Consider the following 12,627-nt stretch of genomic DNA (forward strand, 5'->3'; position numbering starts at 1 on the left):
TTCCCTTCTCTTAGGATCTTCAAGCATCCTCCTGCCCATCAACAAGCACTGGGATGCTAACTGGTAACCAGGGAAGCTCAGTTAGCACCCAGGTCAGGTAGCTTAAGAGTCACTGTGGTGGCGCCTAGTTTCCAGTCCCCACTGACATGGAGATTCAGTGAAGTGCTCCTCTGCTTTCTCCCAGTCTTCCATTACTGTGCTCACGTCCTCTTTCTTTGAGCATTGTACTATTTCAGTCTGTGGTTTCCCAAGAGTCAAACAGTTACAAAGCAATATGGAAGTAAAAGCAGTCACTTACAGACAAAAGGAGTAAAGCAGAGAGGATGCCAAGGCTTCTGCTAAAGACAGGAGATGATGTATTTTCAGGGTTTTTATAAAAATAGTTTTGTGTACAAAATGTACCATATATTTTTTTGTAAAGCAAATAAAAATATATGTTAATTTTTTCTAAATTTTTGCATGCCGCTTTCCTGTCTCCTGCTCCCCCCACTGTCTTTCCCTTTCTCTCTCTCTCTCTCTCCCTCTCTCTCCCTCTCTGTCTCTCTCTCTGTCTCTGTCTCTCTCTCTCTCTCTCTCTCTCTCTCTCTCTCTCTCTCTGAAATAGAGATTGTACACAAAGCCTTGCACATGTAAGGTACAGACCATGCACTAAGAACTTTTAAAAGTGACAACTGATGAGCAACAAAGAGGAACAGCACCTACCCAGCACATGGTAAACTGGCTCCTGTAATTCCAATGCCACTAAATGAGGCAAAATGTTTTGTAAATGAGGCAAAATGTTTTGTCCGTTGTAGCCAACTAATTTTAATCTCTAGTTAAATTCTCAGAGAGTCTTGAGCAAACAATTAGTGCTCTGTGAAGCTTTCCAACACAAATTTCTTTGAAGGCAACTGTCAGGGACAGCGGGGCAGCTTTTCAATGCAGAGTTCTTTTGCCTTAGGCTTGTGATGGAAACTAGCACATTTCAAAGAGCTTTAAGAGCCAGTGACTGTACAAGGACCTGTTGGAAAGGCTTTCTTACTTTTAGGAGGTTTCTATCTAATCCTTCTCACTTATTTTGCACTGATTTTGACCTGATATATTTTTAAAATTTATTCTGTAAGTTGGTTCTAAATGTTTACTCGTAGTTTTCTGATTCATATGTGATCTGCTGCTAATATTGATAAAAAATAAATAAATTCAGTCTAAAAATAAAAGGGCATCTGATTAGCTGTCAGACACAGAATGATGACAAATCTTTCTTTATTAAAATGACATTTAAGAAGAAGAGAAATAATTCTGGGTCTGTCTTTTAACCAGGATCATTATTTTCAAGAGACAAATGAATTGTTTTCATCTCTCGGGAGGGCTTGCAAATGTTCTTTATAAATATTTTCACCAGATAAAGCTTTAAATCATCTACATCTATGCTATTTTTAAATAACAAAAGCAAATATTTAAACTTAAATATTAAATGTTCTATGAAACACTTTAGTCTAAGAATAAAGAGATTATAACTTAAATTTATACAATAAAAATATGAGAACATAGTCATTAAAGTAATCTCTTAAATTTATAAAATTTTCTATATTGTAACTCATTAAAATCCAAAAGTGAGATCCATCATTTTTAAGTGAAAAATCATTGTGTAAGATATAGTCATCTTAAATTTGAAAGTACCTTTTGTTTTCTGCAAAGATATAATCAAGTGAAATTTTAAAACTTAAATTTAAAAAATAACTTATTGTAAGGTTTTCATGTTCTTTTGACTGCATAAAAATCTTTATTGTGAATCCAAAATAATAAAGATGGGTGATAGGTTGTATGCAAAGTGGAGAAAAATCATCTAAAAGATGAATATTGGTAGTTTCTGGCACTTGGCTCCTTAAGTTTGTGATTCCATGAAGACAGATTGCAGAAGGGTTAGGAAGAACTTCTCAAAAGCTAAATCCCTTCAGCCATGTTTAATCCATTCATTCAGTTCAGGACAATGGATTTCAAATTATTTCTTCAATTTAGCAGCTCAGGCGTGAAATACCATATGGAATAAAAATAATCTAAGGTCCCCAAAAGGAGGGAGGTTTAATTATTCTAGTGTTCGGATAGGTTCAGATCCCATGCATCCTTAGGGCATGGGTAGCAAAGTTTTCTTTAAGGGAAATATAAAAAGAGAACTAGTAGAACATTTTCCTTCTCAATGTTACCGACCCATCATGGACTTTGGGACATGCGATCCCTTTCTTACCTAGCACAAAGTGACACATGAACAAGTTATTGCATGAAATATTCAAAACAATGACTATTACTAGATATATTCCTATTGCTTTTGTAGAAACCAGACCGTAGGCAGTCATCTGTACATTGGAAAGAACAGATGATGAAGACCCCACTGAATACTTAGAAAAATATATTCTATATCATTTCTTAACAGGTAGAAATCAAAAATTCATTAATATAAATTTATAATTAGAGATCTTTAATTACACATATATGATAAATGTATGTCTTCCTATATTATGTATTTACTTATTTACTTTTAAGGCACTATCACCATGTAGCTCTAGTTGGCCCGGAATACAAAAGATCTGCCTGACTAAGTCTCCTGAATGCTTGGATTAAAGCTACGTGGCATCACTCTTAGTGCCCCTATGTATGTGAGTGAGTGTGTAAATTATTTATGTGTATTAATGTTTGCCTGTATGTATATGTGTGTACCATGTGTGCAATGTACATGGAGCCCAGAAGAAGGCACTAGGTCTCCTAGAAATGGAGTTAAAGATGGTTTGTTTGCTGTCATACGTGGTGCGGGAGAATTGTCTGTAATCTGTCAATCATGTTATAAACAAACACTGATTGGCTAGACAGAAAATGTAGGTGGGAAAACCAGACAGGAAGTAAAAATGATATAATGAAAACAGGAGAATTCTGGGAAGGAGGAAGTTGATTCCTCCCACTCCTGTCCAGGCCACCAAAGCAGCAGGATGTGATCTGCCCCACTGAAAAAAGGTACTGAGTCACATGGCTAACATAGATCGGAAAAATGGGTTAATCAAGTTGTGAGAGTTAGCCAATGAGAGACTAGAACTAATGGCCAATCAGCTTTATAACTTAAAGAGATCTCTGTGTTATTTCTTTGGGGCTTGCTGGCTGTGGGGTACCGGGCGGTACAGAAACCCCAACAAACAAGCAGACCTGGCCCCCTCATATTACAATGTGGATTCTGGGAGCCAAATCTCAATCCTGTGGAAGAGCAGCAAGTGCTCATAACAACTAAGCTATCTCCCCTGCTCCCTCCTCCTATGTTTTTAATGACCCATATGTGGGCAGACTCAATAGAGCAGCAGTTCTTAGCCTGTGTGTCACAACCTCTTTGGGGGCAAACAACCCTTTCACAGGGGTTACCAAAGACCATCAGAAACCACAGATACTTATATTTTATATTTTGTGTTCGCAATAGAAACAAATTACAGTTAGAAAGCAGCAATGAAAATAATTTTATATTTGGGAGTCACTATAACATGAGGAGCTGTATTAAAGGGTTGCAGCATTAATAAGTTGGGAACCACTGTAATTGAGCTTACAATTCATTTACAGTGTTTGGTAGACACCAGGTTATTGGTATAGCACCCCACTCTTCACCAGACATTGGTATCATACCTTTTATTTTTCAATGAGTTGTTAAAAAATCATTCAGTGCCAATAAAGGCTATCAATGGCCATAAGAGTTTCAAAACCAGATTTTCAGTCATATATTTACATGAATCTGCTGCAGTGAAAACTTTGTCCAACCTTCTGTGCCTGACTTGACATTGAAGGTTAACCTTTAGACTTGTCATTCTTTCCTGGGTTAGTTGCTTGTTCCAGGTTGAATTTTGCTTGTCTATTGTGGGGTGGAAATTAGTCTCATTTCTTCTATTGCATATTTCCAGAGATCATACATTAAGGGACAATAAGATTTGATTCAGTTTCTGCTGCATTGGTGATGGGAAGAAACATGTAAACTTCTGATTGGATTCTATTCATTTTCTTTTTAGAGAATATTGATAACAGCTTTTACTTTGCAAAGAATAAATATACTGAAAATAGTAAATCAGTCAGAGATGATATCTTCAATTATTGCTCATCCTCTAAAAGGATAATGAGGATTAAAATAGGATATCATATATCTTGCTCAATTATGGATTATTCTTAGTTTGACATGTCAGCTCCTTATTGCAACAAAAATGGAAAAATATCCATAAATGTCCTTCAAAGTGTTTAATGGAATATAAATTAATTATCCACATGGTGCTTCACTGCTAATAATACCATATTTGCTTCTTGTAATACCATAGAAGTAGTCTTTGGAGCAATACTATAAGTTGTAAAGTTATTATGAATGTTATTCCTATCATTTATTTTTAAAACCAGAATTAGATTTCAGTGTAGAGAAGATTCTTGCATTCTACAAGAACAGAGAAAAATATATTTAATCTCAGCTTCTCCATTCTGAGATTGGTCATAATAATATTGCACTGAGTGTTCCCATGCCAATCTCTTACCATTCATGAAGATTCTACCAAGTTCTTTTACCATCCTAAGTGATGATACCAATTGGGAATTTCTAGTACAGGTTACTATCAGATCACTATTAACAAGTAAACTCTAATCTCAGGTTTTTGATTTTGGTCCTATGTTTTAAAATGTCTTCATGTATCAGTCCCTTTGAAATGCTACAGTAAACATAATCTTCACCAACCTTTTCCTCTCAAAAAAATCTAGAGCAGAAACATTTGATATCAACTGATTCTTCTCTTTATAAAAGTATAAATAACCACATATCTATTATTGAATATAAATATTGTCCTGTTTGATTTCTATAAGCATTAAAATGGCTGGAAGTTTGAAGTAGTTAAGATCGTAAACATTCTGATGCTCTATTTTATCATTTCTTCAGAGAAACTATGCATCGTAGGCTTGCCATTGATTTCACAACCCCCCTGACAGACTCCCAGTTGCTGGGCTTGCAGATGCGTGCCCTCAGACCCAGCACCTTTCATAATGTTGCTGTCGAGTAGGATTACATGTCCAAAAACTACCTCATATTTGCATTCATTATTCTTATAATCAGGCTACTAAAATAAAGAAAGTGTATTTAGACTTAAAAGGTAGAGGAAGAGTAGGGTTTTTGATTAGCTTAGTGTAAGTTGATACATGCTTCATATTACAAATGTCATGCCGATTTTTACTAGATCAAAATGGTACACAATGGAATTAAGGGTTAAAGTAGGACATTTTCAAAATCTGGATTGATCTAGAAATTATTACAGGAGATAATGCAGACTTATAAAGATAAACAAATGTGTATAGGCATCACTATATTGCAGGTATAGGTTATGGACCCACAAAGAAAAACATGAGAGACAAAATAGAGGTTTGAAGGAAGGTGAAAAAGGAAATAGAACAATGTAACATGAAAGTTAGAGGACAGGAAGGTCTGAGCTAGAATGACAGGAGTAGGGAGAGAAGAGTTTTGATGTGGGATTCTCCTCTGAATGCTATGAATATGTTTTATTACCATTGGTTAATAAAGAAGCTGCTGTGGCCTATAGCAGGGCAGAATATAAACAGGCTGAAAGAGATATAGAGGGAAAGTAGGCAGATTAAGGGAGATGCCATATAGTTGCCAAAGGAGCAAGATGCCAGTCAGGACCATACCTGTAGGCCACAGCCTTGTGGTATTCACAGATTAATAGGAATGTGTTAATTCAAAATGTAAATGCTAGCTAGAAATATGCCTGAGTTGAGGCTGGAGAGACGGCTCAAAGGTTGAGAGTACTGGATAGTCTTCCAGAGGTCCTGGGTTCAGTTCCCAGCAACCACATGGTGGCTTACAACAATCTATAATGGGATCTTCTGCACCCTTCTGCCCTGCAGGCATATGTGCAGGTAGAACACTGTATACATAATAAATGAATGAATAAATAAATAAATAAGATATTTTTAAAAATACTCTAAGAACTGTCCCACCGTCTCAATGGGTGAACGCACCCTTCAGGGTCCTGACTTCCTTGCTCATGATCTCCCTCCTTTTGCTCCTCATCAGGACCTTGGGAGCTCAGTCTGGTGCTCCTATGTGGGGCTCTGTCATTTCTCACCAAGTCCAGTTGGAATGGGACTGATAGAACAGGGGACCAAACTGGACTCTCTGAATGTGGCTGACGGTGGAGAAGAACTGAGAAACCAAGGACAATGGCGATGGGCTTGGACTCTACAGCATGGACGGGCTCACTGTTACCCTTGTCAGTTTGGTTGCTCACCTTCCTGTACTTAGGGGAAGTGGGAAGGACCTTGGACTTAACATAGTAAAGGGAACCCTGATGGCTCTTTGGCTTGGAGAGTGGCGGAGTGGGGGTATGGGTGGAAGGGAGGGGAGGGAAGGGGGAGGAGGAGGGGAGGAGATGGAAATTTTTAATAAAAAAAGAAAAAAAAATGCCTGAGTCATCGGTCAAATAGAGTTATAATTAATATAGTTTCTGTGTGATTATTTGGGTCTGAGGGACTGGGAAATGAACAAGCAGTCTTTGTTTACAGAGTTTTTAAACACTATGTGTAAAAATACTGAACCAAAATTTATTACTTTGTATGCCAAAATAAAAGATAAAAATTTTAAATGACAAAAGTAGCCCTTTTTCCCATAAAAATCATTATCAAAGAAATCATCTCAATTTTCAGCTTAAGCTTTTGCAAGTAACTCCTTTTATATCAAAGAAATTATTTAGCTGTAGAAAGTAAAATATATAACAGTCCGAACAATAACCATGTACATAAATTACTAATAAGTAACCATGCTCGTTAATCTTTGGTTAATTTGACAGAAGGTAGAATCATTTGGGAATAAGAACCCTCTACTGAGAAAATGCTACCACCAGATTTACCTGTACACAAGTCTTTAGGGAATTTTCTTGATTAATGATTGATGTGGGAGGGCCCAACAGTGTCAACCTTGAGCAAGTGATTAATTGGCACTAGGTTGTACAGGAGAACAGGTTGAACAGGCCCTAGGAAATAAGCCTGGTCAGTAGGCTGTAGTTCCTACTTGCAGGTTCCTTCCCTCCGTGCCTCTCTGCACTGACTTCCCTTAGATTTTTATCTAGAAATGCAAGATAAAATTAACCATTTCTCCCTCAATTTATTCTGTGTCCTGGTGCTTTATCATAGGAGCAGAAACCTTAGCTAAGAAAGTAATATTTACATAACGACAGAGACAGTTTGTGATAGGATTACGACACACCTGGGAATGTGCTATGGCAGAAGACCTCTTGATTTCCACCCCTACATGAACATATCACAGACTTACTGACCACCAGGCACCGTGCTTTGCTCAGTCATGGAGTCTGAGCTCACATGCGTGGTATAACTGCTGCCGCTGCCTCTGCCACTGTTACCATTATCCCACGATTTTACCGTTATCCCGAGAGGAACTCCTTGTTGGTAAGCAATGGAACACAGCACAGTCCAGAGCTCTTCTATCTTTAACACTAACATCTAGCTTTATTTTGCAACTCAAAGGCCTGTATCCTGGCCTTAGCTGAACCACTTATGGACTTGTTTGAAATGCAGATGATTAGGTCCAACCTACTACAGAGAAATCAGAATGGGCATTGAACCCGATACCAAAGTGATCTCTCCATATGTTGAAATTTCAAACACTGGCCTACCTCACAATTGATTTCTCAGTCACCTTAGGTCCTGAAACTGCACCTATCCGATTCTGAGGCCTTATTAGCTTTATTTATTGCTGTGTGGATATACTACTGCCTGGCATTAGAAGGTCTATAAGGGCAGCCAGGGGAAAACATACCTGCTTTGGCCACAGAGAAGCCATTTGGCCATGTTTGAGCCTCTCACATATATATCTCTGAAAGTCTGTATTTTAAAGAACTTCCCTGACTTTTCGGCAACAAAAGATTCCTCAGTCTACTTGCTGAATTGTGTAGCATCTGCTTCATGAAACCGAGTTATCTCCTAAGTAATGAGTATACTAGGAATAGCAAAGGACACTGCTCAGTTCGAAATTATAACCCTAACATCGTGGAGAAAATAGCACCTAAAATATAAAATTGAGATAGGATATGCAAACAGACAATGGCTGGACCACATATGCTAGCCAAAGTCTCATACAAAATCTTAGAAAAATCAGTCCAAAAAGGAAAAACCTTGCCTTGACCCCAGCCAAACTAGCATGCATGGTCAGAAACAGAAATAGAACTAAGAGTTTCTCTACCTTTTTGCCCCTGCCTTCAATAAAGCACCAACCATGGAAATGCAAATTATTCAACTATTCATTTAAGATGCTCTTTGTAATTAATCCAATGATCTCTCAGCCATCAGCCTCCACTCTCTGAGTACTCATCTCAGTTTTTCCAAAAATGTACCATTATTAGCAATGAAAGTCCTATAACCCATGAAACTCTCTAGTCATAGGCAAAGCTGAAGAGTTAACCCCTCAAGAATCTACTTTGCTATGCAATTCCAACACCCTGTATATGTGAATCCTTCTAGCAGAAATACTTGTCTCACTTCTCACTGACAGCTTATAAATCAAGTGACTTCCTAATTTACCAAAACCTTGTCCAAAGAGCCATTCCTGGGCAAAGCTGCTTTGTTAGCTTTCTGGTCTGTTATCCCAGAAGAATTCAGCACACCCTACTGCAAACCCCACTGAAATGTTCTTTTTCATAGATGTCACTTAGTATAGACATGATCTGGTCACGGTGGTTTGACCCTCCAGACAGTGGATTCCCTGAGAGACAGTTCTGTGTTCTTCTATTGCTGTAACTAGTGCTCCCAGCCCATGTTTGTCTATCTCTTGAATAAACAGACTGATGACTTAGCCAGTATATTTATCAGCCAATTAAACTTTTCTTTTAAATTTCTTTAAAATCTTTTTAGGAAAAAGGTATACAGTAAGAAGATGAGACAGGATATGTACAGTAGATTTTAGGCATCTTTTTGTGTGTGTTTGTTTGTTTTGAGACAGGGTTTCTCTGTGTTGCATTGGAGCCTGTCCTGGAACTATTTCCTGTAGACCAGGATGGCCTCGAACTCACAGAGGTCTGCCTACCTCTGCCTCCTGAGTGCTGGGCTTAAAGGCGGGAGCCACCCCCGCCCAGCTGAGTTTAGCCATCTTACAACGAAATAATGCACAATTAATTAAAATTGATTATCCAGAATATTTACTTACCTCGATCTGGGTGTTGTTGTCCTGGTCATCCAGTAGCAGGTCAGTGAAGCCCCTGGGCTCTGGCGAGTCTTGGCCCATGCTGGCTCTGTTTGTGTCTACTGCCTTAAAAGGGTCAGAGTTTCTTTTCCATCTGTGGCTGTATGCTTGTGAGTCCACATCCACCCCATCGTCTCTTTGAGGAAAGGCTTTTGAAACATCATACTTCCAATCTGAAAGAGAAACAGGCATGTTACCTCTAGGTGTGACTTAAATACATAATACCTATTAGAGTAGAAAATATTCTTCTGTTGGTCATTAGAATCAGAAATGATTATCATAATGAAACCAAAGTACTTGCCAGATTAGGCTCAGTGTGGAAATCTGAGTGTTACAGTTTAAACATGAAATGTGCCCCCAGATTCATATATAGGATGCTTGGTCCACAGACAGTTGGTACTAGAGAAGAGTCTTACTAGAGGAAGGAGGGGACTTAGGGTGTGTCTTTGAAGGTTGCACTTTATCCTCAGTTCCCTTCTTCCTTTCTGCTTCCTGACTATTATGGGATGAACAGCCTCTTAGCACACATTCCCCCATCACCATGATGTTATATTCAAAGCCATGGGGAACCTCTGAACTAGGACTCAAATAAGCTACTCTTCCTTTTTTGTTATTTTTTATCGTTTTTATTGTTTTGTTTTCCCAGTTATTTGATTTCAAGTAACGTAAGCATAACTGATATGCTGGGTACTGTGCAACTTCAGTGTATATTATAAAATGAACCAATGACTTCTGTGGTGATCTCTAAGGGGCTCTCAAACATACTCCTCTACACAATTGCATATATCTTTCCTCTACATGTACACACATAAACACACACACACACACACACACACACAGAGAGAGAGAGAGAGAGAGAGAGAGAGAGAGAGAGAGAGAGAGAGAGAGCTTTAGCTTATTTGAAAATAAATAGCATGATGAATGTGTGAGCTGATTTTACACAAGCTATACCAGGCTGCAAAGGCGCAAAGATGTGCTTGAATGGGTCAAACATACTGGAGTTTTCTTCTTGTAAATGTGCTAACCTATCTTGTAGTTTAGAAGCCAGACTTGCTTCATTGCTTGACTCATTTGATATGCAACCCTCTCAGAGGCATCACAAACATGCTCGTTCATTTGCACTGTCCTCACCTTGGGAACTTGTCAGGGTGGTAAAGGAAGACATTGACAGGCACTTACAGAAATGGATGGGACAGCAAGGAGATCAAATCACAAAGGTATTTTAAAGCCATCTGCAAGGACTGGTCTTCCTGACCCAGCTCCTCCTGTTACTACATGAGGGAAAATTAGATTTAATCATGGCTCCTACTCTTTCATTTCAGTAGGTCAGTAGGGGATAGAATAAAGCAAGGGTTGAAAATTCAGTTTCCAAGCAAGAGACAGCCTTCTGCGCAAGCATTACCAAAAGATAGGAATTGGCACCCTTTATAACTGGTCTGATATGGGTTCACAAAGGGCCAAGAGAACACTGATTTAATCATGGATGTGATGTTCCTCTCAGTACAAGAACGTTTTGTGGAAGGCTATTTTTTTTTTTTTTTTTTTTTTTTTTTTTTTTTGGTTTTTCGAGACAGGGTTTCTCTGTGGCTTTGGAGCCTGTCCTGGAACTAGCTTAGCTCTGTAGACCAGGCTGGTCTCGAACTCACAGAGATCTGCCTGCCTCTGCCTCCTGAGTGCTGGGATTAAAGGCGTGCGCCACCACCGCCCGGCATGGAAGGCTATTCTTGAGCTTAATACAGAATCAGCAACTCATAACTTCAGAACCTATGGGCCACCATCACCACCATTTTTCAGCAACCACAATGGCTAGACATACCTTGGTTTCAACTCAGAAAGTTTCTGATAATCCTTCCAAACAAGACAGGGTAGTTTAGTTTCACTAAGATCTAAAAGATATTTTAAAGTCTGATGTGTTGGGGGCTGGAGAGATAGCTCAGAGGTTAAGAGCACTGATTGCTCTACCAAAGGTCCTGAGTTCAATTCCCAGCAACCATATGGTGGCTCAAAACCGTCTGTAATAAGACCTGGTGCCTACTTCTGGCCTGCAGGCAGAATATAGGCATAATACTGCATACATAATAAATAATAAATCTTTAAAAAAGACAACTTAAAAAAATATATAAATAAAGTCTGATGTGTTGATGGATGGAGTCTTAAGAGAAACCCTGCCTTGCAATAATAACATGTCCATTGAGCCCTATGAAGAATCATGGGTACCAAATTCACCAAATTTCTACCAGGAGAAATCTTGGAGCCAGAAAGTCCTTTGACTGTGCTCTTATCAGTGAACTGCACACCAAAAGGGAGCCGTATGCTTTGTAAATGGCTGCACAGCATTCCCCAGTGACTCTGCATGTACTGAGTGTTCAAGAAGAACAACTAATTAGTGCTGTCAATTACACTGTGGAAAATAACTGTTTGTAACACTCTGCCTCTGCCTAACATTTGACAATATTTCAGTGCTCACTGACTGAGGGAGTGAAGGAACATACTACAGACATTCTCTTTGGCATAGGAGTTATAGGCTCAGGCAGAAATAAGTAAGATACCAGGGCTGAAATGTTTTCTTATTTGTTTGTGGTTATGGGTTCATGGCAATTTATAAAATTCTCAAGGATTTTGTTACCCTTTATTTTAAGTCACATTGGACATAGCTTATCTGGAAAGGCAAACATCTTTTCTTAAGGATGTATCTAGCTCTAAGAACTTTGGTACTAGGCAAAATTACACGAAGCAATTTGTTTGCCCCAACTGTATATCCAGCCTCATTATTGAAGATATATGAGGCAGCTTACAACAAAGTTAAGCAATAAAATTTCCTAACAACCACAGACCTTCTGGCACAAAGCTTAGGTTAACCCCAGAGACGTCAATCTGTCTCCCAGGTAGGGTGGTGGGTCTCGGTGAGTTATGACAGTGGCAAGCTGTGCCAAGTCTGTCCTGGCCCTGCCCTCCTTTCTCTTTCCTTCCCTTCTCCTTCCCTTCACCTCTTTTCTTCTTCTCCTTCTTTCTTTTCATATCTTTTCACTTTTATTTTTGGTGATAAAGGTTTGTCAGGATGTACGGTCTGATCTGGGGTCTGCCACCCTACTGCCTCAGCTTTCCTGGTGTCTGGGAATACAGTTGCATGCCATTAAGCTCAGCTTCTTAGTTAAACAGGTTGAGTTCACTTCTCTGACATTAAGGTTACCAGTTCTCTTCTGGTATATCAGCATAAAATAACTTTCCCATCTGAGGACCACTAGCCTTGTTCTGAGAGCCAGAATCCAGGCATGGAGAAGCAGGCAGAATGACTATCAGTCTGAAGGCTCTTTTATTGATTCTATTTCTCAACCCCTCTCAAACCCCCTTAATTATTCCCTTCAGTCATTTTACTCTAAAAATCA

At 38.8% G+C, this 12,627-nt stretch overlaps 1 protein-coding gene across 1 annotated transcript in view; it reads right to left on the reverse strand.

Annotated features, from left to right (window-relative positions):
• Positions 1-12,627, reverse strand: part of Plxdc2 (plexin domain containing 2) — a 389,349-nt gene that overhangs the window by 214,082 nt on the left and 162,640 nt on the right. The window contains exon 2 of the mRNA XM_038334190.1: positions 9,206-9,414. Within this exon, the coding sequence (XP_038190118.1) occupies positions 9,206-9,414 (209 nt within the window). The remainder of the gene's footprint in view (positions 1-9,205; positions 9,415-12,627) is intronic.

Source organism: Arvicola amphibius, chromosome 6 (genome assembly GCF_903992535.2).
Source record: "Arvicola amphibius chromosome 6, mArvAmp1.2, whole genome shotgun sequence".
Taxonomy (NCBI): Eukaryota; Metazoa; Chordata; class Mammalia; order Rodentia; family Cricetidae; genus Arvicola; species Arvicola amphibius.